At 32.5% G+C, this 27,090-nt stretch overlaps 1 protein-coding gene across 3 annotated transcripts in view; it reads right to left on the reverse strand.

Moving 5' to 3' along the window:
- XPO1 (exportin 1) overlaps window positions 1-27,090 on the reverse strand; it is a 50,567-nt gene that overhangs the window by 14,388 nt on the left and 9,089 nt on the right. For 2 of the 3 annotated variants that reach the window (XM_031950532.1, XM_003758250.4), the window contains exons 3-16: window positions 25,942-26,043; window positions 22,208-22,280; window positions 10,007-10,068; window positions 9,653-9,697; window positions 8,899-9,080; window positions 8,023-8,071; window positions 7,822-7,941; window positions 7,002-7,130; window positions 6,224-6,382; window positions 3,859-4,056; window positions 2,698-2,836; window positions 2,035-2,216; window positions 390-546; window positions 134-297 (exon numbers count right to left, since the gene is read on the reverse strand). In XM_031950532.1, coding sequence (XP_031806392.1) covers window positions 134-297; window positions 390-546; window positions 2,035-2,216; window positions 2,698-2,836; window positions 3,859-4,056; window positions 6,224-6,382; window positions 7,002-7,130; window positions 7,822-7,941; window positions 8,023-8,071; window positions 8,899-9,080; window positions 9,653-9,697; window positions 10,007-10,068; window positions 22,208-22,280; window positions 25,942-26,043 — 1,761 coding nt within the window. Of the gene's footprint in view, window positions 1-133; window positions 298-389; window positions 547-2,034; window positions 2,217-2,697; window positions 2,837-3,858; window positions 4,057-6,223; window positions 6,383-7,001; window positions 7,131-7,821; window positions 7,942-8,022; window positions 8,072-8,898; window positions 9,081-9,652; window positions 9,698-10,006; window positions 10,069-22,207; window positions 22,281-24,751; window positions 24,816-25,941; window positions 26,044-27,090 lie in introns of those variants that run through there. The other variant, XM_023494929.2, reaches the window with a different exon arrangement.

Here is a 27,090-nt window from a genome sequence, read left to right on the forward strand (position 1 = left end):
AAATAATGCTTATTATGGAGATTAATTTCAACTAAAGAACCACAACTGAACTTGAACCACTAATGTAGTTCATTTCTCTCCCTTTACCATCGGTAAGATACTCTACAAAATTGCTAACAAGTATCAAACATACCTGTTGAGGCTGAAGATCACAAATGATAGTGTTAATGTTGTTCAAAATCTCATCAATAAATGGCATTACTTCTCCAACCTGAACTTGAACAAAATGCCTGCGGCATTTTTGTGCTATTTTAATGAAAGTATCACAAGCCATATCCTGGACACCATCATGGGTTTCTAAACAAAGAAAAGGCACATTTTATTTTCACAAGTATACGTATGCATATATGTACACAGAGCTGCAATGAGAAACAAACCAAACACCTTACCATGCATGAATTCAAATAACTTGTTGACCACAGTCTTCAAAAATTTCCAATGAGCTCTCAAAAACCTTGGATATTGACCTACAATGTACATGATATTTGATGCAATAATAGCTTTATTATCTTTGCCTCTTTTTTGTTCACATAATCCTAAAAGGTCCTGTAATTTAAAAGAAAAATGTGTTGAGTAAATCAGATAGAAAACTATTTTCTTGCAAATAGAGCAGAATGGCAAGTATCTGTTCATTTGGGAATGAATTGCCATAGTTTTTGAAAGAGATTCCTCACAAAAATTAGTAAGCAAAAATCTCTATCTCCTGAAAGGGAAAAAAGCACACATGTATCTGTCTCTCTCAGTGTTCAGCCAACAAACTGAAAGGGAAGCACAAAAGTGAAGAGGGTGAAAGTGCTTTTGTCATTTATTGTTTTTTTTTTTTTTTAAATGGAATATGTTAGAAAAAGCCCAACATTGTCTAAGATATATGAGACCATTTAGGAATTTGTTGCCGATTGAAGATCATTAACTTCAATGCCCTAGGTAATTGGACAATAGAAATCAAAATTCCATGTGGCACTTAAGCAATGAAATTAGGTCAGCAGAAAACTACACTTAGGAAATACAGAATCTGTAAACAGACTCCCCCCCTTCCCCCCCATTAACAATCTCTGAAGTAAAGCTAGAACTTTAGATTTCCAAAGATGTGAGGAACTATATCTAATGGTAATTCTATCATCACTTTTGACCTTTACTTGTATTCATAGTAAATATAACTTTTGTGATGTTTAATATTTATAGCATGCTTTTTAAAAAACTTTTTAAAAAAATTGTTTTATTTTTTTCTGGTTATACATGCATAAATAACATTGTTTTATGAATTATGTTGAGAGAGAAAAAAAGGAAAAACCACGGGAGAGATAAAAAAACAGAAAAGAAGTAGAATAACGTGTGTTGATTTACATTTAGTCTCCCTATTTCTTTTTTGGGATGCAGATGGTATTTTCTCTCCACAATCTATTGGGAATGCTTTGGATCACTGAACCACTGGGAAGATTATCAAGCCTTTCATAGTTGATCATTCTTGCTGTTATTATGTACAATATAATCGTGGTTCTGCTTGTTTCACTCAACATCAGTTCATGTAAATCTTTCCAGGCTTTTAAATCAGCTTGTTCGTCATTTTTGATAAAACAGTATTTCATTACCTTCATGTACCACAACTTTTTCAGTCATTCCCCAACTAACAGACATCCACTCCTTTTCCAAATCTTTGCTATCACAAAAAGAGCTGCTACAAACTTTGTGCACATGTGGATCCTTACCCTTTTTAATGATTTCTTTGGGATACAGACTGGCTCAAAGGGTATGCACAGTTTTATAGCCCTTTGGACATAGTTCTATTTTGCTCTCCAAAATGGTTGGATCATTTCACGGCATGCTTTCTTAAAATCACAATATTCTTAATTAGTATATCTTTTAAAAAATTAACTGTAGCAGAGACTAAGTCATCTGGCCAGAATCACACACAATTAAGTGGCCCTTAGTCTGGACTCAAACCCAGGTTTCCAGATTCTGTGACTATTTACTACCCACCAGACTTCACATACATAACATAGACACAGAGCTTGAAATTCACTTACACTTACATACCTTTATGACTGTAACAAGAAACCTTTTTTCATCTTCTTCATGCATCGCTCCACTAATTGAGCCTATTGCCCAACATAAAGTGTTCAAATTTTTCCAAGACCATTCTGTTCCATTCACCTGATTGTGAAGTTTTTCAGTCATTATTCTTTCAGTATCTGCATAATCCAGATGTGTAAGGTATACTGAACAAAAGAAGCAGAAAAGAACAAGCATTTATATGGTATTTATTAAGTGTCAAGCATTGTGCTTGTGTTTTAGGAGACACTTCAATGATAATTTAATAGCTTACACTGTCAACTTTGTGTTCAGCAAAAATACATAATGAACACCAGTGTTTATTGCCTTGAATAAAGAAACTTATGTGTAGCAACAATAGAGCAGGCAATTTAACACTTCACTTTTTACACACACAAAACACGGGAATCTTGGCACCAACAAACTGCTGGACTTTTCAGAAGCTTGACTTTATAAAGCTTGTTACATATATCATAATTACATTTCAACACTACCTTTTATAGAGTTTATTACAATAGCATATTGCCTATCTAGACTCACTTTCCAGGCTTGGGTTTTGAGAACTATTAATTATTAAATACATTAATTTGTTATTATCTCCCAGTATTTACATCTAGTTCAAATTGAAAGTAATTACTATCAACTTACCCAATGTTTCCCTCATATTCTTATACAAATTAATGGAATCTGTATCCTTCATAAATTCTCGCACAACTTCTCCCTGATCATTTTCTACAACCAGTACTTCTTCAGGTTTAGCCATTCGACTCACCATCAATAAACGGACCTATTTGGAACATAACAATGGGGGGAAATATTTAAACATTAGGTCTTTCATATGTCAATAGATTTGTGACATTTACAATCCCACCCATTGTTGACTGTACTCTATCCACATCATTTTACCTCATGAAAATCTCGTACATTTTTCTAAAGGGAATCTACCCATTTAAGTTGGGTGCTGCCTTCTAGAGATTTCTGTATTCCATACCAAAACGTGAAAGAAGCTCCTCAAAGAGATCTATATTTACTTGAGAGCAAATTAAGTAGCTTAAAAATCCATGTAATAAAAAGAAATAGATAAAAATATAAAGCATAACCATTTTGATGGTTATAAATATGAATAAATGTAATATTTGGGACAGGTGCAAGAGATAATCATTTAATTAGGCCCAGAACTGAGTAGGAAGAAGAGTCAAGCTAATGTGATCTGGGAAACTGTACAATATTTTTAATGACAATTGACACTGCTAAGATGGCTAGTTTTAAAATAGCACGTAGCATATCTCATTTGAAGCCCACAACAACCTTATGCTTATCATCATCATCCCATTTTACAGAGGATAAAATGCATGCTTCAGAAGGTTAAATGACTTGTCCAAGCCCCCATGGCTGTATCACAAACTTATCTAAATGTCTCAGGCAATGTTCAAAATTCAGGTCTTCCATTCTCAAGGGGCTCTAGCCACTGTATCCATCAACCAACAGGTTGCAGTGATGCTCTATGACTGAATACCAAAACAGTGGAAAACCCTAAAAATTACCCAAAGTACAACAGACACATACACAAGAGTTTCTTGCTAGAGAATTAAGTCATGTTACCAAGAAAACCAATAACTAGATACGGAGTGAGTTAGTGACAATAGGTTTCCTATGCTGGAAGCAAAAAAAAAAAAAAAAAAAAAAAAAAAAAGATAAAATCCAGGTTAAGTTTACAAATACCACAAACTTGGTTCCTCCAATAATTTTCCAGTAGTAAAAAAGATGGGTTTTTTAAAACAAGTTATGCAGTCACGTCTCTGCAGTTACCTTGGATAATACAGGGAGATAAAGTTGTCTCCTGGGAGGAACATCAAAATGTTGACTTCCAGAAAGCATTGGAGAGGCAGATGTGGAAAACGGACTTTCTCTGTATAGTTCAGCAGCCAAATGATTCCAATACTCAAGACAAATCTTAAAGATTTCAGTTTCTTCTACTTCAGATACCAACAACATATAGTGAAGAGCCTAGACAAAAGAAGCTAGGTGTTAGATGACTATCTAAAGGTTTTTGTTATTGTTATCTATCTAAAGGTTTTTGTTATAGTTATCTTTGTATATCCTATCTTGTACATACTTTCTAAAATCCCCCATGTACTCTTTAAAGCTAAATTCTGATCTTTTTATTTTACAAAAAACCATTTCACCTTACAGAGTAAGTTGTAGTTTTTTTAAATCACAGGATGATTGGCTCCAAATGACTTTGGACTAATTACTTAGCTTCACTGTGTCCTAAAATGACCAGATAATTTAAAAAAAATTCTGTGGCCTTTTACATTCTATAAATATTTTCTCTCTTCTTTACAAGAGACATATTCTTTATGTAACAAGGCGTCCTTCTTACTAATAATTAATAAGTTATTACTACTACTAGTTAAATCTTGTTCTTCCTACACCTAAAATTTCCTCCTATAGTTCGTGATTTGCCCCGGGTCACACAGCTACAAGTGTTTAAGTATCTGAGGTCAAATTTGAACTTGGGTCCTCCTGACTTGGGGCTAATGCTTCAAATCCTTTTTTCTTGATTCCTTTGCCTAATAGTTAATTTTTGGGGGGAGGAAAGAAGAAAAAAGAAACACATTCCCTGAGACCATACTTTCCCAAACCACTGAACAAGAAATATTCAGAAAATTTGTAAAAAGGAATAATCGCAGCAAATTTACCATATTCAACTTTCTAAAGCTCAACATTTCTATCTCTTTCATGTAGACCATGCTAGGTAATTGCTTCCTCAGGCCTTTCCTCTTCTGGTTCTCTTAGAGCTTTCTAACATTCTTCATCTACTTTCTAATGTTGTGGTAACCGCTTCTGTATTTGTTGAGTTTCTCCAGAATCCTCCATTTTGAGGATATACCAAGGTGGCCACTTTTTATTCCCTTCCCAGCTCTACTTGACTTTCATATCTCATCCTGAAACATCTCTCCATTCCTGTTTTAATTCTTTCTCCCGATTTTACTAGTTTTTCTCCCTTAAATACAAAAATGCAGGTGATTTCCTTTAAGGCTATTCAAATGTTTACTGCCTTACATTTTCTTTTCTTTAGAGATCACAATTTATATCTGCAATTATAATGATCATCTTTTTGAGAACCATGAATTATGTCATTCAACTTCAAATTCTCTCCTTCAAATCCCAGAAAGGTATTTTACTAACTTATGCTAGTGATATCTTAAGTGTCTGATCAACAAATACATACCTGTAATTGTTTTCTATCTTCCCATTCTAACAAAGCCTGTTTTTTTCCTTGACTTATTTATTTCTATTAATATCAGTACAATCCTTGTAATTAAAAGGCTAAAATGATCTTTTCTGCTTTTTCCTCCTCTACGGTATCTGCTTTGTATTGAATTCTTCATATTATTGTTAAAACACATGAAGTGATATAATTATGATGAGTCAAAAGAAACCTGTACATGCTCACAACAATAATGTATGGAAAACATTAAAGATTTCAGGATGCAATGAAGAAACACAACTTCATTGGACAGATGGTAGAGCTTGTCTCTTGCCTCAGTCATATTATATAGAAGGCACAGTTTTTAGCCTTAACCAGTGTATTAATTTTTATTGCTTAACTGTTTATTCCAATAGACATTTCTATGAGGGGACAGTTTTTTTTCCCCCTAAAAAGAAAGTCATTCAATGCCTTCTTCATTGTTTAAGGAAATTCAAAGTTCTCAATTATATTAACAGTTTTCTGCAAATTCAACTCCCAATGGTTTGGGGAGTACTCCAAGTACTGAAGCAGCGTTCAGCTGTAGCATTAAAGAAATTCAGGCCACATAGAATTCCAAGAAGGAAAGAGATATGTCTGCTGAATAATCTACTTCAGTTACATTCACCACTTATGTGCTTAAGTAAAACCTTGGAATATATACTGACATTATTATATTACACAAGAAACCAAATGACAATATTTAGTAGGTAACATCAGAAATGTATAGAATGGGGATTTACATTTATTTCCTTCATGGAACTCATTTGGAGCAGAAATAAATTCTAAAATATATTTGAAGTTTTTGTCAAGATAAAAGATAAATGAGACAATTTATACTTTTATCCATTGGTGTTTATGTTATAGTTATAGCTACCTTTAGATAAATGTTTGTTTTCAAACAATAAAAAAAATTCCTACCTCCATCAATGTTTCCCTGAGATTTAATCGCTTTTCAATAAGTTGACCATGTTCTTTAAGAAATGTACAGAGAAACAAACTGAGATTCTGGATGAAATTTTGTTCATCATCTTTTCCATTGGAATAAGCAAGTCGAATATTAGTATTTAAAGGTAACATCTGAAATTAAAGTTACATATTTAGCAATAAAAACAAAAACACTTCTTTTGCCTATTCTTAACTGATAAAATATTCTAGAAACTTGTTATTCCAAGAAATATTTAGCTCATATTCAGAGACAACCAGATAATAAATAATAAAGAATAATAAAGAAGTTTCCTTCCATTATTGGTTACCTTTATAGGCTTCTCCAACTCTCTTCCCTTACTGAACCTTCATTCTGTTGCTCATAATTTTTCCTATCACCCAGGCACACAGCAAATCACTATTAAGTACCTCAAGTAAAATTTCAACATCAAACAAGATCTGTTTGGAAACTAAGTTAAAAAAAAAAAATTTTCCAGACCCTTGCTTGGTTAACAGGGCCTGGATGTAATTGAGAATCATCCAACAGCATACCCATCCTTTAATGAACTCTTAAAAGAGAATCATGAGCATTTTGAGAAAACTAATTTTAAACCATACCTTCCTAACTACTCTTTTCATGAAGGATTTATACCTTCCGGCAACCTGCTTTCCCCATGACAATTAAAGAATTCTAATTAATATTTTCACGGATTCACCTTCAACAATATAATCTGACCAAAATAAATCATTTAAAAGAAGAATCACAAATTACCTGTTTTAGTTGCATCATTGTCAGTGTAAATAGTGTTACAAATTGTTCCTCATATTGGCTTACACTCACACCAGCAATTTCAGTGAGGCACTTCAAAGAGACATTTCGAAACATTGGAACATTTAGAAACTATATTTAATGGAGGAAAAAAAAGAGAAAAATTAATATGGATCTATTAAAAAGTATTTAAGTAGAATTTTACTAAGGGGACATGAAATGATAGGGGAGTGGATAAGAGAAATGAATTGACCCATTTTATTTCCCCCAGTAAATGATATTTTTAGTACTTGAATTCTTTAACTTCTCTATATATGTACTTGAAAACTTGTGTTAGGTAATGAAATGTAACATTATCCAAACTATCTTTTACTAACATTTATTTAACACTTACTCACCCAAGTTGTTGTGAGGATCAAATGGGATAACTATGAAGCTCTATAGTACAATGCCTGGCATATAATAGGTGCTATTTAAATATTAATTATATTATCATCATTATAATTAGATATCAATACAATTAAATATGAACCCTACTACCATCCAAAAACAGAGCAACAAGCAGCCTTAACAATAACTTTTCTGGATTAAGGGTATTAATTTGTAGTTGTACATTCTCCATTGCTAAAAAAACAATGGAAAATGAAACAACCAAAGTACCATGAAGCAACTGAAAGGCACATAAAGGATGGCAGTCTCTATACATATGCAACATTACTCTTAACTTAGCATTAAAACATATTAACTGGTAAATCACATTAACGATATTTACCTGTGGCTGTGTTAATGAATGAGCAAAAGGAAAATATATTATTAAGTATACCTTATATATTAATGTGCTGATTAATTTGGTTTCGAATATATATCCCAGTGGAATCCAGTTTAGAAATCTTAGCAATGTTTCCAAAGTGGCATGTACAAGTGGAGCATTTTGGGAATTTTCCTGCAACAAAAATATATCTATAGTAATTGTCAACTAAATTTTTTTTTTCGTTTTTAAATAATTGAAAATAAAACTACTTACCATCACAAACTGACACAGCTGAAATATCTGTGAGAATTCATTGCACATGCTACAAAAAAAAGATCAAAATATTTAGAATAAAATCTTTGATTTTATCTTATTAATATAGAAAACACAAGTAGCAATTTCTTTTCTAAATATGAAAATATGAATATAAGAAGCTAAGTTTAAAATTCTTAGGTTTATGAATCATTCTATGATCAAGGCATTCTACTGTACATGACTGTTATAAAATTATTATGTATATCATTCAGATGATTATGAATATTGTTACATGATTCTACCCTATAAACTTCAGTCAAGGCAATATCTTTAATCCAGAAGTTTTTCCTAGTTTCCAAATATTTGGAAGAAAAAATCTCAACACCTTTTTCTCCCATATGATTTTATGTTTCTTTGGAAAACAGTATATCCATTTTGGGGAGAAATAAGTTTCCATTAGTGAAGGCATTCCCTCCCCCCTCCCCCACCCTTTTTTCTATTTCCCTTAGGCTTGAAAAGTTTCTCCTTTCCCATTCATGGAAGAGATAGAATTACCAATGATTTAGATATTTAATTAAATATCTAAGAATATAGGTATGGTTAGAAAGCATGCCTAAAAAGCTATCTGGCACTCCCTACACCTTTCCCCCCCAATTTGGAACAAGAATTGAGGAAATAATACACTGCAAAAATACCAGCCATGTGAAAACAATAACAAACTACATTTTTTAATTTACTACTTTGTATGCATTCTCCTTTACTGCATCATCACCCAAACAATTTTCAAATTCCTGTCATTTAAAAGATAAAGGTTCAAAATTTGCCGTTTTTCAAAGTATGATTTTTTTTTTTAAAAGACAAAATTCAATTATGATATTATAAAAGACTACTTACCTGTCTTTCAAATGCTTTGCTTTCACTTGAGTGATCTGCCCACTGGAGAAATCAAATACTTCCTCACTCAATAGTTTAAGGATCACCATATTATTCTGGCAGAGACTTTCACTGGTCCTACTTGCTCCAACAATGTCACTGATGAAAGTTGGCCAATGTTTGGGCCATTCCTGTTTCAAAATCTAAATGTACAAGATGCAAAATTATTTTGCAACTTTTCTTCCTTAAAAAAAAAGGAAAGAAAAAACCTTAAAAAAAAAAAAAGAGCAACCCTTAGGCTGGTATTGATCTTCAGCCACCTGAGTATATAAAACTTAAAAAGTAAAAAAATGTTTTCCTTTTCATATTCCCTGATTAAAAAAGGGGCTTCACAACAGCCTCTACATGAGATTATCTTTTATTGAACAAGTAGAAGATGTTAGGGATAAGAAGCCCAAGTCTGTTCCCCTGCCACCCCCAAATTATGTGTTCAAAGTCCTGAATTCTAAAGCTTCTCCAGAAATGACTGATACCAAAACGCCAAATTATTTTCTAAAGAATACTAGACTTTCTAAAAGAATACTTTATTTTCCTACCTACAGTAAAGGAACTTAAAAAAAGCCAGACAATAAACTAATGCTATTACAAATAGTTAAATCTTTTTTCTGAATCAGTCCTCCTTAATATACAATTACTGATTTGGTTAATTTCACACGTATTTGAGATGTTAACTATTTTGATATTTTAAATACTAACATCCAAGTAGAACACTTACCTGAACAAGAATCATATTCAATTTTCCAATATACACCTTTTCTTTCTACAGAAAGAAATAGGAGGGAGAAAAAAGGGTGAGATTACTTTATAAAAAGGGTCTAAATAGATTCTGATCAAAGTGAATCTCACAGAGTTTTTTTATACCATTGCTTTATTAGGGCATATTACATGTTTTAAGGAGCCAAAGAAAGAGAAAGGGAAAGCCAAAAGAGGGTAAGAAAATATCACTACTATACACAGGTCTAATATTAAACAGGAACAAAAACCTAGATCTAATACAATTCCCCCATAATTCCCCACAGTTTAATGTGGGAAAAGAGTTAAAAACATCAGAGGGAAGATTTGATCTCACCTCTACACATGTTGGGTCAGATGAAGTCTTTATGATAAGTCCAACAACATATTTTTTGATTCCTGCAAAAACAAAGATGTATTTTAATAATCTTCATCTTGATAAGTTACTAAATACATATGAAAAAAGCATGATCAAAATAGCACATATTTACATTTAATTAATAATAAATACACTGAAATGGCCCAAAATATTAGCTATAATTTAAAAGGGATAGTTCAATTCTTTTAATTTATTTAGTTATGAATACATTATTTCTGAATATTACCATTATTCTGGATATATTTACACATGTTAACAACCAACTAACAGGTCTGAGATTTAGAGAAGTCAAATGAGAACAAATCTCACCAATCTTTTGAAATAGTATGTAATAATCTCTTTCCAAAGGGTTAAATGACTTGCTGCTCACTAGGCTGCTGAATTAAAAAGTAGGATTAAAGCTTGGTTTTCTTCTGACTCGATAATTATTCAGTGCTCTTTCCAAGCAGCAAACAAAAAATTATATTAAATTGTCACTTCTAAAAGATGCAGATCAATCTAATTTCACAACTTTTTCATGAAAACGTAATTGTTTTCCACCTATAATTAACAATATCCCCTACAAAATTCACCTCTGATTTTTGATAAAGTCATGAAAGTGACGGGATCCTTGAAGAGTATTCTAATAAAATATGAGCTTTGAGAAATTTCTACCTTAATGGAAAAGCTTTGAGGATGATGCTGGCAACAGATGGTGTTTATGTTTCCAAGAACCCTAGCTAAATAAGTAGACATTCATCATCACGCAATGAATTCATTGGCTACAGCAAACTTAATAAAAGAGATAGTGCTTTGTTCTTTGAAACTTTTGTCATGATGATGCAAGAAAATAATTGTTAGTATAAGTAACAACAGCTATTAGTATTTCAAATAAGATCCCTGGTTCAGTGACCAGTAAAACAGAAGTGAATTTAATAATTTTGTAATAAAAAAAAAAAAAAAAATCAAATGAAATTGCACCTAACTCAAGAATTATAATAGCCTCTCCCAGGTGAGGCAAGTGAAATAATACTGCTCTTTATAAAGGACCCAAGAGCAATTTGGAACATTTTGTGGGATATATATTCAGTTATTTTCTACTGGTAGTGCTCATATTTATTTGCCAGATCAACTGCCACAAAAATAAGTGTAGTCCATATGGTAACAAGTCTTACAGAAGATGAGGAAGCAAAATTCTATAAAGATTTAAGTTAAGAGCCTCCAAATTAATTACAACATTTACTTTTAACACAGCGATTTTTACATTGGAGAAGACATTAGGTAAAAAAATCGAAAAATTATTCATCAATACAAACTATTTCAAAGGCTTATCATATAGATTAGAAGCCTCTCCAAATACTAGACTCAGAATGAAGACCTGAACAAAAAAAAATCATCAATTATTATTACAACACACAAATATATACACTGATTCAGGAAACTAACATGCTAGTACAAAGATAAAACAATACATAAGAATATGGCATTATCATCACAAAAAAGCAAACAAGAAAATAACAATTGCTACCCATTTATATGTCTCCTTGTCCCAGGGGTACAAGTCTTTTGAGAATAATCCAAATACAAAAATTCCTAGGAATGAAAGGAAAGCCTTTCAAAACATTCTAACATAAGACCACATCTTTAGCCACAACTGATTGAAAGGCATAAAGTACATGAGATCTTAACTATTTGTTGATAGGCAAACTACAAACTCAAAATATCAAAATGATATCTCAAAATAATTAACTTGGCTCTCATTCCTAATAAAAGCATAAACAAGATGTTAACAAAAGTGTATATTGCTTTTACGTCCAATATGTACTCCAGGCAGAGGCTAGTGTTAAACTGTCCCCTCCTAGGTGAGATAGTCAACTTTGAAGCATCTGAGTCACATATTCACATAAACATGCTCATTTTTTTTCTTACAAAAATGTGAAAGAGTTACTCAATTAGTACATAACCTAGAAAGAAGACACTCAAAGTTGGACTATGAGCACAGAAATGAACAGGATTTGAGTTAAGTTGTCTTGCCTTTCAAAATTACACAGTAATTTTAATAATATTAAGTTTCTTTACAAAGGGTACCACTTTTATAATCTTTACATAATTTCCAAATGTGATGAAGACCAGCCAAAGGAGGACAATGATAACAAGATAAGTATCAACCATGAATTAAGCTAGAGCAATTTAAAAAAACAATAATAATGGACAATACAGTGGGGAGAGATTGTGAATGGATTCCAAATCTTCACCCCCAGAGAGAAAACCCACTCATTCTGCATATAGTAATACACAATAGAATTTAACTTATTGAAAACTTGCTTTGTGAAACCATCTGGTCTTGAATATACCAATTAGAAATTAGCATATTCTAAATTTATCTGGCATTTTCTACTATTAGGAAATCTGTAAATAAACCTGATTTTCATAGTACGTTGTATAACTATTTTCTACCACAATCATATAGACTTTTCTTCACAATAAATTCAGCAATGTTTTACTGAAACATTTCCATGGTGGGGCAGCAACAGAACCCATAATTCAGAAATGGATTTCAACTAAACAAAATAGTACAACAGAGTGAACAAGTGCCAGTAAATTTTTGCGTTATTCTAGTGGGAGGAAACAAGTATTTCAAGTCTTCAAGGGGGAAAAAAAGTGCAAAGAATCTATTACAATCATCTTTAAAAAACTAGGTTCTCTATATTAATAGTGTCAATTAACTAGATATTATCCATTATATGAAATATGGTTTGAGTAGTTCATACAAATGTCACTATTGTAATATTAAATTTAAATTATTGTTTATTCTCATGAGTTATTTAATGCTTTAGCTTATCAAATTATTTGATCTGTAAATTAAGACTGCTGGAGATAGAGCCTAGATGGAGCTGCTCCCCAAACTTCAATTCTATGCCCTCATCTAGCAGGGGCAGCTAGATGGCACAGTGGATAGAGCACCAGTCTCAGGAGGACCTGAGGTCAAATCTGGCCTCTGAAACTTAAACACTGTCTAAGTTGTGTGATCCTGGGCAAGTCACTTTACCCATAAAAAAAAATAGAAAAAAAATTCTAGAGCATCTGAACTCACAAAAAAATGTGGAAACAATTTTCTAGCCCAAGACAATTTTAGAAGATCAGAAGAAAAGATCTGTTACATCAGAGGACAGTCCAGTGCACATTTCTGAGCTATTAAAATTAGTGACAGCACTGCTGGTTTCAAGACCTTTCAACCCCACAAGATAGTAAGGGGATCAAATAGCGAGTCAAAAAAGTGTCCCTCTATTGGCACCAGGTGATGGAGTATGTTACATTGCCTATACTTGGATCAGGATTGCAGTTCTAGGTTTGCTTCTGAGAAGGAGCACCAAACAGGAGAACTTGTGGCCACAAGGGAGCTGGGACCATGGTCACAGTTCCAAGGTTGAAAAAAGTGCCTGTGATTTCTCTCTAGATCATAACCACCTTGAAGAGCCAAAAACTTGCAGATGCACAAAACCCCTGAAGCTTGGAACAGTATCCATTCCACTTAGGAAGCAGAGCCTGATTTTATGATGATGAAGAAATAAGCCACTATGATGAAAGGAAGATCGAAACACCCTCAGAAAATAAAATTCAACATTCACGATTACAAAGCTGCAAAGAAAAATGGGAATTGATCTCAAGTCACAAGAGCTCAAAAAGCATTTTCAAATTCAAGAGCGCTAAGACGACAAACTAGGAGAGTGATGCATGAAAATCAAGAAAAGTCAGCAGCTTGATAAAAGAAATATAAAAAAATACTGAAGAAAATGTCATCTGAAAAAAACTGACTAGGCCAAATTGTAAAAGAAGCACAAAAATCCAATAAAAAGAAGAATGCCCTGAAAAGCAGAACTGGCCAAATGGAAAAGGATCCCTTTTTCATTTGTTTTTCCAGTGATATATTTCATATTTTGTATTTTTTTCATTAAAAAAAACTTTTTTTTGATTCTCTAAAGAAAATTTCTTAAAGGAAAACACTTCACTTATCAAATAGAAAATGGAGTCAAATTTACAGATGATCTTTTCCTCAATAGACAAATTAGGTCAAAGCATATAAACAAGCAATTTTCAGACAAAGTAATCAAAGCTATCTATAGAATGCTCTAAATCGATATTGTTGTGAAATGCAAATTAAAACAAATCTGAGACACTGTACAGTGGCAAGTGGATCAAGCTCAGCTTTTTTGACAATGAGGTGATTCAAGCCAATTCCAATAAACTTGTGATGGAGAGAGCTATCTGCAGCCATAATAAGGACTATGGGGACTGAATGTAGATCACAACATAATTCATCTTTTTTTTTTTTTTGGTGGGTGTGTGGTTGCTCCCTCCCCCTCTTTTGATCTGATTTTTTTTTGTGAAGCTAATAAATGTGGAAAATATATGGAAGAATTGCACATATTTAGCATATTATATTACTAACTAGTAAGGGTAGGGGAAAGGGAGGGAGAAAAATTTGAAATACAAGGTTGTGCAAAGGGGAATGGTGAAAACTGTCTTTGCATGTATTTAGAAAAATAAAAAACTATTTAAAAAAAAGACCAATTCTGAGGTATATCTATTGGAGGCTAGTATGACAGAAAAGGAATGATAGATGGAGGGAATGTGGGAAAATTAAAACTTCAATGAACAATTGGTGAAGTTGAGACTGATTCAACATGGAATAATTTGGAACTATGCTTAAAGGGTTATAAAACCATGCACACCTTTTGAGCAAGCAATACCATAACTAGATCTGTTTCTCAAAGAGACAAAAAATAAAAAGGAAAAGGACCTATATGTACAAAAGTATTTATAGCAATTCCTCTAGTGGTGGCAAAGAATTGGAAATTGAAATATCTATCAACTGGGAAATGAATGATCAATTATGATTGTGATGGAATACTATTATGCTTTTACGAAATGATGAGTATAGGGGCAGCTAGGTGGCGTAGTGGGTAGAGCACCAGCTCTGAAGTCAGGATGACTTGAGTTCAAATGTGACCTCAGACACTTTTCCTTGCTGTGTGACCCTGGGCAAGTCATTTAACCCCCAATTGCCTCAGGGGAAAAAAAAATGAGCAGGATGCCCTTAGGAAAATATGGAAAGATTTATATGAACTGATAAAATGAAATCAGCAGAACCAGGAGAACATCGTATATAGTAACACCAATATTGTATGATGATTCACTATGAATGGCTTAGTTATTTTCAGCAATATAATGATTCAAGATAGTTGCTGGGTTTTTGTTGTTGTTTTGGCAAAGCAATAATTAGGGTTAAGTGACTTGTCTAGGAGTGGCTGAGATCAGATTTGAATTCAAATTTCAATTTGAAATTCTGACTTCAGGATTGGTACTCTATCCACTGCATCATTGATGGATTAAAACATGGCTAGGACAATTCTCTAAGATTTAGGATGAAAAGGTGCCATCTATTTCCAAAGAAATAACCAGTAGATCCTAAATGCAGATCAAAGATGCTTTTTATTTTTCTTGATTTCCCCCCCTTCTTTCTTTTACCAAATGACTTGCAAAATGTGTTTTGCAAGACTATACATAATAACCTATGTAAAATTGTTTACCTCCTCAATGACAGGAAAAAAGGAAAAAGAATTAAGAACTCAAAATTGGGGGGCGAGTGGGGAGGAAGGCAGAAAATAAAACAACTTTTTACATGTAATTGGGGAAAATATCAAATTAAGATTTAGAATGGGCCGATATATATGTTCTTAGCATAAAGAGTATTTTACTTGTCTTCCTTAAGGCATCTAAGCTCAACAAAACCATGTTTAAGACCTGGCCTTTGCAGAAGTATAAATCACTAGGCTTTCATTAGTCATCTTGATTTGACTACCAAAGAATGCAGCCACAATTCTTATAATGGGGAAAATAAGCTATCAACATAAGAGAAGTCTAACTGAGCCAAGAATAATACAGATCACTATACTCGCCATGAGATAATTCTTAAATTTGCTAGCACTCTCTTACCAGAAAAAACCCCTGAACTTTTTATTAAAATATATTTCTTGACACTCTACAATCCACCAATAATTCTTTCTTGCTGATTTGCATTTTTTTTGTCTTCAAAGTCAAGTTCTCCAGTTTAAAATTATAATTTTCCAGTTGTTTCTATAGTACTTAGGTGATGTATTGTCATATGTGAATTATCACCAAATGGGAAAAATGCCAGATTTTGAAAAATATACAATGATCCATGCTCAAGAGATTGGATGCATTCTGAGTTGATGTTAGTAAAACCTTACAGATTTGAACTTAAACTCTCCATTGAAAGGATATATACAATCTACAGTAAAAATGATATGATTTGTTCTGTGTTCTTTCTTATAAAGGGGAACAGGAGCACATTATCTAGTAAAAAAAAACAAAACAAAACAAAAACCCATAATATTTGTTTTTCTCCCTAAAACAGTAACTGGACATTGGGAAGTCAAATACTACTCTTCCTATGTAATTTATACAAATGCAAAGCATACATGTGCACACACACACACACCCAATTTGGGTAATATTCAGAGCTCTCTCTTCTAAAGAGACCTGAAGTTTAACCCTTAGGATATCCTTGACCTTTACATAAACATTTCCTTGATAATGGACACAAATAATGTACATTCTTAGAGTTAAATGAACCCCAAGGTTAACCCCCCCCCCCCCCCGGAATCCTTATCAGTTCAGATTTAACACAACTATTATTTGAGGTATTCTATACTCAAATACCAAGTCTACGTTTTAGAAATCTAGTTGAATAATTTATATCCCAAAGTTGTTTATTGTATATAGGATAGCTTCAAACTCTTCGAAGAAAATAATTGATTACCTTATACACTCTGAAGTTGCTCTCCTCCAGAAATGAAATTTAATCATCTACTTAATCCTATTTTATATTGCAATTGTTTCTTTCTTTGGTCTTTACATGGTATAAATTTCCATCCTTAAGCCTCATCCACCCCAATAATGTGGTCTCCAAGGAAAACTGGATGAATTGCTGTTATGATCATACTGCACTCTGATTTTTAAAAGTGATTCAGTATTAAGGGGTCATAGTATAAACAAGACTTTTTGCCAAACAGTATACATAAAAACAGATTCCTGTTCCTAAAAACTTGTATTTACATCTTTAATATATGTACATTTTGTATATTACATACATATACACAACATACATAATATTCTTTAAAGTATACAAATAAATCTTACATGCTCAAATGCCTACATTTTAAGACACTATTATTTGTAATGCAAACATAGAATATGTAAAACTTAAAGCCAACATTTAACACACAATCTAATTGTACAATGGAGAATTCTACCCAGTCAATAAACATATCCAAAGACATGTGGTAAGATTTTAAGACAATCCCTTTACTCCTCTCAAAATGATTCCCTATTCCAAATTTTCTTTTCTCAACACCATTCCCTTCTTTCACCACCTTCTTTTGCCAGAAGACTTCATCTCTTCTCTTACAAAGAAAATGGAGGCCATTCACTGTGAGCTACCACTGAGGTCATTTTCCCTTTTCTCCTTTCTTCCAGATTTGAGGAGATAATTAAACTGTCGTCAACAACTGTTGTGTCCTAGATTTCATTCCCTCCCCATTTTCTTCAGCAGATGCATCATCAATAATTCCATTCCTTTTCATTTATTTTCAATGTTTCCTCATCTATTGGTACAAACCTCTCTACTTAAAAAACAAACAAAACCCTACTAGATCCTTGCATTCCTTCAGCTACTGTGTTTTAGTTCCCTTCTTGTCAACAGATTTGCTGACTATCTCTTTCTCTCTCACAATGGGACATAAAATTGCTTTCAATTTTTCTTATTTCTATCTTTTAAATTTACCACGTGACAAAGTGGGCCATTCAACAAATACCTGCTAAATGAAATCAGAAAAAGCAATCCACTCCCATTTCTTCCCTTCCTTAAAATGATATTCTCATTTATTAAAGAAAGCAGATAGCACCAACCTTTACAACATCTATCTCCCCCTTTTTACATTCAAATCGCCTCCAATCTGGCGCAGATCCTCATTTCCTCATTCCTAGACTAGTGTGCAATAAATAGCTTTTGAGTTGGCCTCCTTGCCTCAGGTCTTTCCCCACTCCAATCCATCTTCATCTTAGCTGCCCAACTGCTTTTATTAAAAAAAAATCATAGGAATATCATGAATATTCCTACAATTCAGTAATACTTATCTTGCTATTACTCCAACAAGCTACTCTGTCCTCCAAGTCTAGAATGTTCTCCATTTTATATCTACTAATTCCTTCAAAACTGCAAACAGGATCCAACTTGAATTGTTTTCATTTTTTGATAATACCAAATAATTGTAATAAATTACATCCTGAACCTAAAGGCTTTATTGTAAAAATAAAACTCAAAAATTTAACAGCAATTTTAACATAAAACCAATATGAATCAACTTACTATACCTGCCTTGTGGCAGTTAGCATAGATCCTTATGACCCACTGTCTGGACTATTATCTAACAGGTTTTCCTTTTAACAATGTGCCAAGTTTAATTCCTCCAATGACAAGACCAAAAAAACTACTTAGCAGACTTCTCATGTTGATGCTCCCAACTCAAAGGACCTTCTCAACTTGGAAGCCTTTTCTACTCAAGGTCCTTTAACTTCCATGATTGGGGAATTCTACCCAGAACTTCCATTCTTCTCTCCACTTTTCTCCTGATTCTAGACTTCTACATATTTACTTCTCCCCTCTCTTATGTTGCATATCCTCATAAGAATATAAGAATTTTATCACCCAAATAGAATTTGAACGCAGCTTCCTAATTCCAATACCAACATTATAACAATCTGCCATCCCATAAAAAATACATCCCTCCTTCAGTTATTTTCTCCTGCAAATCAAATAACTTTTGAACTCATAGCACTTAAGTAATTTATGTCATGTTCCTTTCCTAATACTACTATATTTCTATCAGGGCAAAGACTATATTACTTAAACTTTTATTCTCCTTTTATCTAGCAGAATATTCCATATGACTATTCATTTGGAAAGCAGGTTGAAGCAAGATTGTGGAAGGAACCAGACTACAGTAAAAAAAAAATCAAGTTATGGTTTTTTTTAATCCTCTCAACTTCTTTGAAATAACATTATCTACATTGGTATTTTGGGAGAGAGAGGGCAAGAGAATGACTGTTAAATCCCTACAGAATCCTTCAATTTGTCATTCAAAGACTACACTTTCCATTATCTCTGCAACCTAATCACCATTAAATCAATCACTACCAACCAAGCTAGACTACATTCTTCCTTTAACATATAAATTGCATATCTTCTGCCTGTAATTTCTGCCTTTTCAGTTTCTGTTCAGTTGTTTCAGTCCTATCAGATTCTTCATGACCCATTGAGGCAAACAGAGTTAAGTAAACTGTCATGGGTGAGGGTCATAAAACTATTAAGTGTCTGAGACTGAATTTAAACTCAAGCCTTCCTGATTCAAGGTCTAGAGCACTGTGCACACTATCACCTTGCTGCCTCATTCCTACTTCAAGCCTATCCTTCCCAAACCCAGTTCCAGCTGCTTTCTTCCTTTTATTAATGTCGATTCCATTTAAAGTCCAAATCATTCATTTGCTACTTATATATTTCCTCTTATCATTATATACTTTTATATGTAATATACTGACTACCCCCCCCAGGATATTATAAATTTTTTTGAGTGGGAAAACGATTTTTACTTATTTAAACCTCCAGCTTCAAAAAGTATTATTTTGCACAGAACAAACAGGTTGGCAGAAATATCCATATATTTTATATATATATATATATATGTAGTTTATGATTTTGCAATGCCGACATGCACAGTTAGCTGTAATCCTTTTTTAAGACAAAAGACAGGCCTTATAGCTTATTTTTTCATCCACAATTACTTTTACTTAGCAATTTTTTTTCCCCTAAATAAGATAAAATAAAAACATCACTTAATTTACTTGGGATTTCCCAGTATTTACATTTTATTATTTTCAAGCAATTTTTATAAAGTACCTTGTGAATAAAAGGTTTAATATGTAAAGTTTTAAAATAAAATAAAAATTTATAGATTCATTTAGGTGAGTATAGCTTAGTCAGATCCTCCGGGATCCATTAAGCCTGCTAGTTTTGACAGTCAAGAAAATTAGAAGATGCTGACAAACTCTATACAAAAGTTTCTCTCTCTCTCTTAACCTTTTCTGTGTTTGTGACTTCAAGGTCACAAAGTAAAGATTGTCACCTAATATCCTTTTTTGGGGGGATGGGAGAAGGGAGTGTGAAAGAAGATTATGATCTTAATTAAGTTAGGAACAAGATTCATATCTCCTAAGACAGCAACAAACACCTTGTTTTACATTCCCATCCCTATTATCTTAATCAAGGCAATAGATCCACTCTCTTAAATATTCAGACAATTTACAAAATATATAAACAACAAAGTGGAGTTAGGTACCTAGAAGGTAGTTGATTTGGAATGGGAGAGTAGCAAGCCTAGAGAATGATTTTGCCTTATACATACAAATGATAGAAGGCATATATTTTCTGTATTAAGCTTAGTTTAAGGAACTTTAAGAGATTAGTCTAATCCTCTCATTTTACAGCTGAGAAAATTAAGACCCCCAAAATGACTACAGGTAGTTAAAGGCCATGTAAAAATAAGACAAATCACATTCCCAAGGAGTATAAATCTTAATATATAAAATTTAAGAGGCTTACAAAGGGAGCATTAAAGTTTCATGTGACACTGGCTAACCCCTCTGAACTTATTTCCTTATCTATAAAATGAGATATGCCTACATAACCCTAAATGCTGTCTATCTTCTTATAAACCCTGTATAATACTATATAAATGTCAGATATTTGCAATACCCAAATAAATGGGATCAGCTGAGGAATATTGGTGCTGGGAGCAAGTCACAAAAAGAATGCCAACAAGATCAAGCCAAAAATTATACAACTGTGTATCCAAGACAAATGAAAAGGTGCTAAATACTTTTGTCTACTAGGGAAAAAAAATTATCCCATTCTATTCTGATTGGCTGTTCTCTAGACCTTATACCAAATAAAAGACTGTGGTAAATAATGCTTTGACTTATTCAGTACCTACATTTTAGCTTTTTAGGTTACCAATTATACTAGATTATTTTCCACAAGTAGTAAAGGGATAAAACAGAGGTTTTTTTGTGTAATATTGCCCCATTAGAATGTGATCTTTGAGGGGAGAACTTGTCTTTCTCATGCCTGTGTTTAACAAAATGTGTCTACTAAACAGCAAATGCTTAAAGTATTTGCTGCTTTGGCCTTTGCTAAAATTACATCAAAAAATAGCTAGAAATTAGCAAGCTATTAAGGAACCACTGTTATTAAAAACATTCATAGTAAGAAAGATTTTTAAAAATATGCTTCATGACTAGTATTTTTCCTCCTTAAAGACTACCTCAGTCCCAGAGAAGAAATAAAACTAGTTTGCTACAAAAAAAAACAAAAAAACAAAAAAACAAAAAAACAAGGGCACAAAACCTCCATTTATCAGTAAACAAAATTTCAGTCAAGCGAATTTAGAGTGAGATTTAATAATTTAGTCATCTGACAATGCAGTGCCTAAATGAACATATAAAACCATTACATTTGTTTTCTTTTTCTTTTATTAAAACCTTTTATTTTCAAAACATATGCATGGACAAAAATTTTTCAACATTTAACCCTAGCAAAATCTTGTATTTTAATTTCTCCCTCCCTTCCCCCAACTCCATCCCCTAAATGGCAAGTAATCCAACATATTAAATATGGTAAAACTATGCATAGATATTTATACAATTATCTTGCCGCACAAGAAAAATCAAATCAAAAATGAAAAGAGATAGAAAGTAAAATGCAAACAAACAACAAAGAGTGAAAATGCTATGTTGAACCACTAGCATTAACGTAGAGCTTTAAAATGGTACATGTATCTAGGTGGGTTCTCAGGGTAATCCTTATTTTCCCCACTTTATAAATTAGACATCCAAGTTTGAGATAGGGTAAATACCTTGTATTGGAGGTAGCATTCAAACTCAGCCTTTTCTGATTTCAAGCCCTATACTCTACACTGTAACACTTAGCTGATCATTAAACTTAAGGCTGACACCTTCCTTATTTAAAGCACACCCCCCTACCTTCACATTGGTTCCTTGGAAGAATTTTCCATCTTGTCTTTATCACATTTTCCAAAATTTGTAGTCCATAATACTGAAAATTGGAGAACAGAAGAATGTGAATACATTGGTCTAAGGCTGATAATAACTTTCAGGATTCACATTCAGACAAGACATTCACACGTATATATCTAAAGTTTCAAAAAGGTATTAAACTACCAAATTTAATTATACATACATTAAACAATAATCTATTCACCCAATTACTGAGTTGTTCATGCATTTTCCTTGTTTTACTGTTTACTACACTATATAAAGTCCTGCTGTTTGATCATGCTCACACCAGGAGGAAGAACCAAATAAAAGGCTCTTTGGCAGTCAAATGGGCTATCTGTAGAAAAGAAAGTAGTAGCCAGATATGAATTCACAGCATAAATGACTGTTCATATGCCCAAGTACTTTAACACAACCACACTTCTATGAAATTTAGTAGTTTGGATAATATTTCAAGCTTCCTACCATTTCTCTATGAGTTATAAAGCTCTTGGCAAAGTATAGGATGTATTCTCATACACACTTTCTATAGAAAGTGGTCACAAACTTTCACTGGTGTGTTACTTAAGGAGCAGCAAGACAACCCACAGGTTTATTTAATTTTAATGCCCACCCCTAAGGTAGCTATTTCTACTTATTTAAAGATAAACTTTTATACACAGTCAAAATAACATATAAAATATGTTGCAATCAATTGTTCTTTACCTTCCAGGTATTCCTTCCTAAGTATAAAAATCATGACTACATAAATGAGTTAAAAAGCAGAAAGACCACTTGACAAGCCATTTTCCCTTCCTGCTACTCACTCTAAATAGTCTTGTTCATAAACATAAGGAGGACCAATTTAGAATGATCAGGCAAGAAGAAGAAAAGGAACAAAAATGTTGTGGCATTTGGTTCTGGAGGAAAATAAGTAACAATATCTGAAAGGTAATAAATTCATTCACAGAAGTTTAGACTGCAAATTTTGGCTGCGAATAAGAATTCATCTTTAAAATGGTTAGTTATTACACAGTAAAATAGGATAATTAGTATTTCAACCAAAGGGATCATATTAATGTTCATTTTATCCAAAGCACAATGTAGACTGTCCCGAGCTACACTGTATTAGATGTTTTTGCTGTTTTCTTTCATTTTAACATTGCATACATTTCTAGGAAAAACTGGCCATTACAATTCTGCAGATGCAGAATACTTCTGCAAAGACTTAAAAATGACGCCAAAGTAATTCTGCAATCAAAGATTTAATGCAATTTATGTTTTCATAATCAGCAGTAAATATGGAAGCTTACTAGTATCTATTTGTAATCACTTTTATCTCCCTTTGGGAAAAGGTGAAACAAGAAAAAAAACTGTATATAAATATTCTATCACTGAAATTCTGAAAGAGTAAGCTGACATGCATTCTCCTAAACAAATTCATGAAAAACTTGTGTGCAATATGAAATTATAATATGATAAATTCAAATAAACCACTATGATGCAAAAAAAAAAAAAAAATATATATATATATATATATATATATATATATATATATATATATATATATATATATATATATATATAAAAATGAAAATTTGCTGGAGGTGGAGTGAGAAGAAAAACTTAATGCTGTTTTATAAATAATCTTAAAGCTATCCTCCACACTACTAGCTACATATAAACTGGGGGCTATTAAATCTAAAACTTTTTTATTTTTTCCTTTTTTCTACACAAATGTCTTCAAAGAGAAGGTATTTAAACAAAAATGAAAGGCTAACCTGGACCAAGTTTATCATTATATCACTGTGAAGAATATGAATTAGAGCAAACATTTATCATTAAAAAATGTTATTAATGGGAAAGTTTATGTACATTTCCCCTCTTCTTTTTTTCTTGTTACAGTCTTATATTCCCAAACTGTTCCTACTCTGTAGTTCTCATCATACAACAGCTTTTTTACTAGCTCTTCATTGCCCATCCCCCATCATTACCACAAAACAGAAGCCCTAATCTGAACTGAATTTTTTTGTGACTGCACTAGGCAGAGTTTGAGGGTAAAATCCAAATTCTTTCCAAGAAGTCCAAAGCAAAGCCACCATTCTAACAGGTTCCAGAAATAAAAATTTTAAATTACAGAAGATTAAAACAGAGAAGCCTTTAACTTTAGAGAGAGGGGAAAAGTGTGAAATTTGGTTCAGAATTAAAAAAAAATTTTTTTTAAAGGAAATTACTATAAAAATGAAATCATTAAAAAAAATGATTCCTAAGTGGCTATATTTCTGCTTTACACTATCCCATACTTTAGTATCTTAATAGTAGAAATCCACTGCTGAGTTATGAAGATGAGGGACAGATAACAGCAAAGACTACATGAAAAAAGAAATGCATGAAATGATCCCTATGGTAGAAATTTCTACTGTACCCTTAATTACTCATTCTATGCATTGAATCCCCTCTCCCCTCCCACCTCCCAAGAAACAAAAACAATTGATGAACAGAATTCAGTTAAAGGGAATCAAAAGGGTAGACCTTGTGGAGGCCTGCCGTCAAAGCCTAGCTGTGTCAGTTGCACAGGAAGACACCCCTTTTCTTCCTATTACAAGCAATCAACATAATGGAACATTATGATTAATATCAGGTAGTGTTAAACAGCTTTAAAGAAAAAAATGATTGCATAAAAAGCCAAATGTCAGAGTGCATAAATTTAGCACCAAATCATTTGTAATTTATGTAAATTGAAGAATTCTTTACCTGTTGCTTTCTTTCTGTTCCTCTAATCATCTCATTTTTCACAAGACAAATTTGAGTTTTTAAAAATACTGTTGATAAATCAACTTAAACATTAGTAATGTCTGTCAGTATAAAAAGCAAAATTTACCAGGCAAGCAAACAGGCAAACACTGTTACTCAAGGTGAGCACTTTGAGGAAGTTATGAACTGAAATTTTTTCCCTAAAATTTCTAAGATAAAAAAACTAATATTTTAGAAACTGTTAATTAACATAATTTGATTTCAGAAACAAATTCTGACGATGGCCAATTTCTGTTTCAACACAAAGGATATACATGAGTAAAGAAAACTTTGTGTATATTAAACAGAATGCCATGCATGTAATTTTTACTTTTAATTATTTTAAAGCAAAGTGTGAATCATCAAGCTTAAAAACAGCGAAAAACACATTTTGATCAGTCCTTCTGTTCAAACTTTTAAAAAGAAAAACAAAACAAAACATAAAACCTGAATCATACATTTAAATTGCAGATTAAAAACTGAGTGCTATCTCATTAAAAGTATTGGTAAATGGTGCCAGTGTTTAAAGCTAACCATATAACTTGATGTAGGAGAGCCTGTAACTGATTACTTGCCCAAAACAATCCCTTTGATTAGATTATGTTTGTCTCTGAATAAGAATTTATACAATTCAGACCTATATACACATAAACTCTTAAAAAGAGGGATGGAAGGGAGAAGAGCACACCTTGTGTACTAGTCCTGAGAACAAAACTTCATCCATAATTTAATTGTTAGGACTATTTGCCAAGGGTATAGAAAATGTTTTATCTTGTAGGGTAGATTAAAATTTGAAGTAACTTTAGTAATTAAATAGGATAAAATGATTTGAAGTAACAAATGCTAGTGCACTAAATAAGATACCTTCCTCAAAGTTTACATATGGAAGAAAGGGAGAAGTATGAATTTTAAAACCACAACTTGCTTACTTTCGTGTTCATATTCTGTGAAAATTCCAAAATCGTATCAACTCTTGTCCATGCATCAGGATGTTCCTTTAAGTGTGTCAAGACTTCCTGAGCCATTCTTTGCTAAAGTTATAGAAAACAGGAAAAAAATTTATAATTGTTTTTACTTTTAAAAAACATTTTTAAAAGTATACCAACCTTATCAACAAATATTTTGAGGAACTCTGAATGTATGTAAAGTATTGCATTGTAGAAATAAATGATGTTGTGATTAAAAAGCTGGGCCTGAAGTCAGGAAGACAAGTTCAAATTCAGGCTCAGAAATTAGTTATGTGACTGTGGCTAAGTCATTTAGCTCCAGTTTGCTTAAGTTTCCTCAATAGTAAAATAGTGATAATAGTACCTATCCCCAAGGTTAATAGAATAAATTCTGGTATATTTGTAAAGCATTTTATAAGTCTTAAAAAGTCATATATAATGCTATTATTTAATAATAATTAAATTGCAGTCTGAACATCCAGCCGACTTCTATGCATTTTTTAAGTACTGATTTTTAAGTTTAAATTACTCACATACTTAAGAACCATCAAACACTGTTTACATTCTAGTGCTGTTAACCTACCAAATAACCCACATAACTTTCAAAAAATAACAGAGAAGTTACACACACACAAATTGTGGAAACATAACAATTTTAGAAACCTTAACCTTATACTCCAATATATAGGTCACACTATGGTTAGTTATCTTCTTTTCACTTATACTTTATACATTAACCAAAATCTACTCACTTTTCAATATTTGTTTCAAATGATACCTACTTGCTCTTCCAATCCCCTAACTGAATGTTTTAATTTCCTTAGAATCTATTATAAGCTTCAGTTAAGAGCTGGAAGGAACTACTGTTATTTTGGTATATAACACCTTCATTTTACATTTAGAGAAACCAAGGTCTTTAGGGATTAAATAACCCAAAGTGACATTTATAAATACCAGAACTGGGCTTCAAATTTAGGTCCTCAAGTTAGTATATTTTTAAAAAGACTATTAGATTTGGAATCAGTAGGGCTTCTATTCAATTTCTGGCTCTATATTTATTAAATTTATTATTTGACTCTGGATAGCAAAAACCTGGTCTTAAGTCTTCTCATCTGTAAAATGAGAATGCCC

Source organism: Sarcophilus harrisii, chromosome 2 (assembly GCF_902635505.1).
Source record: "Sarcophilus harrisii chromosome 2, mSarHar1.11, whole genome shotgun sequence".
Taxonomy (NCBI): Eukaryota; Metazoa; Chordata; class Mammalia; order Dasyuromorphia; family Dasyuridae; genus Sarcophilus; species Sarcophilus harrisii.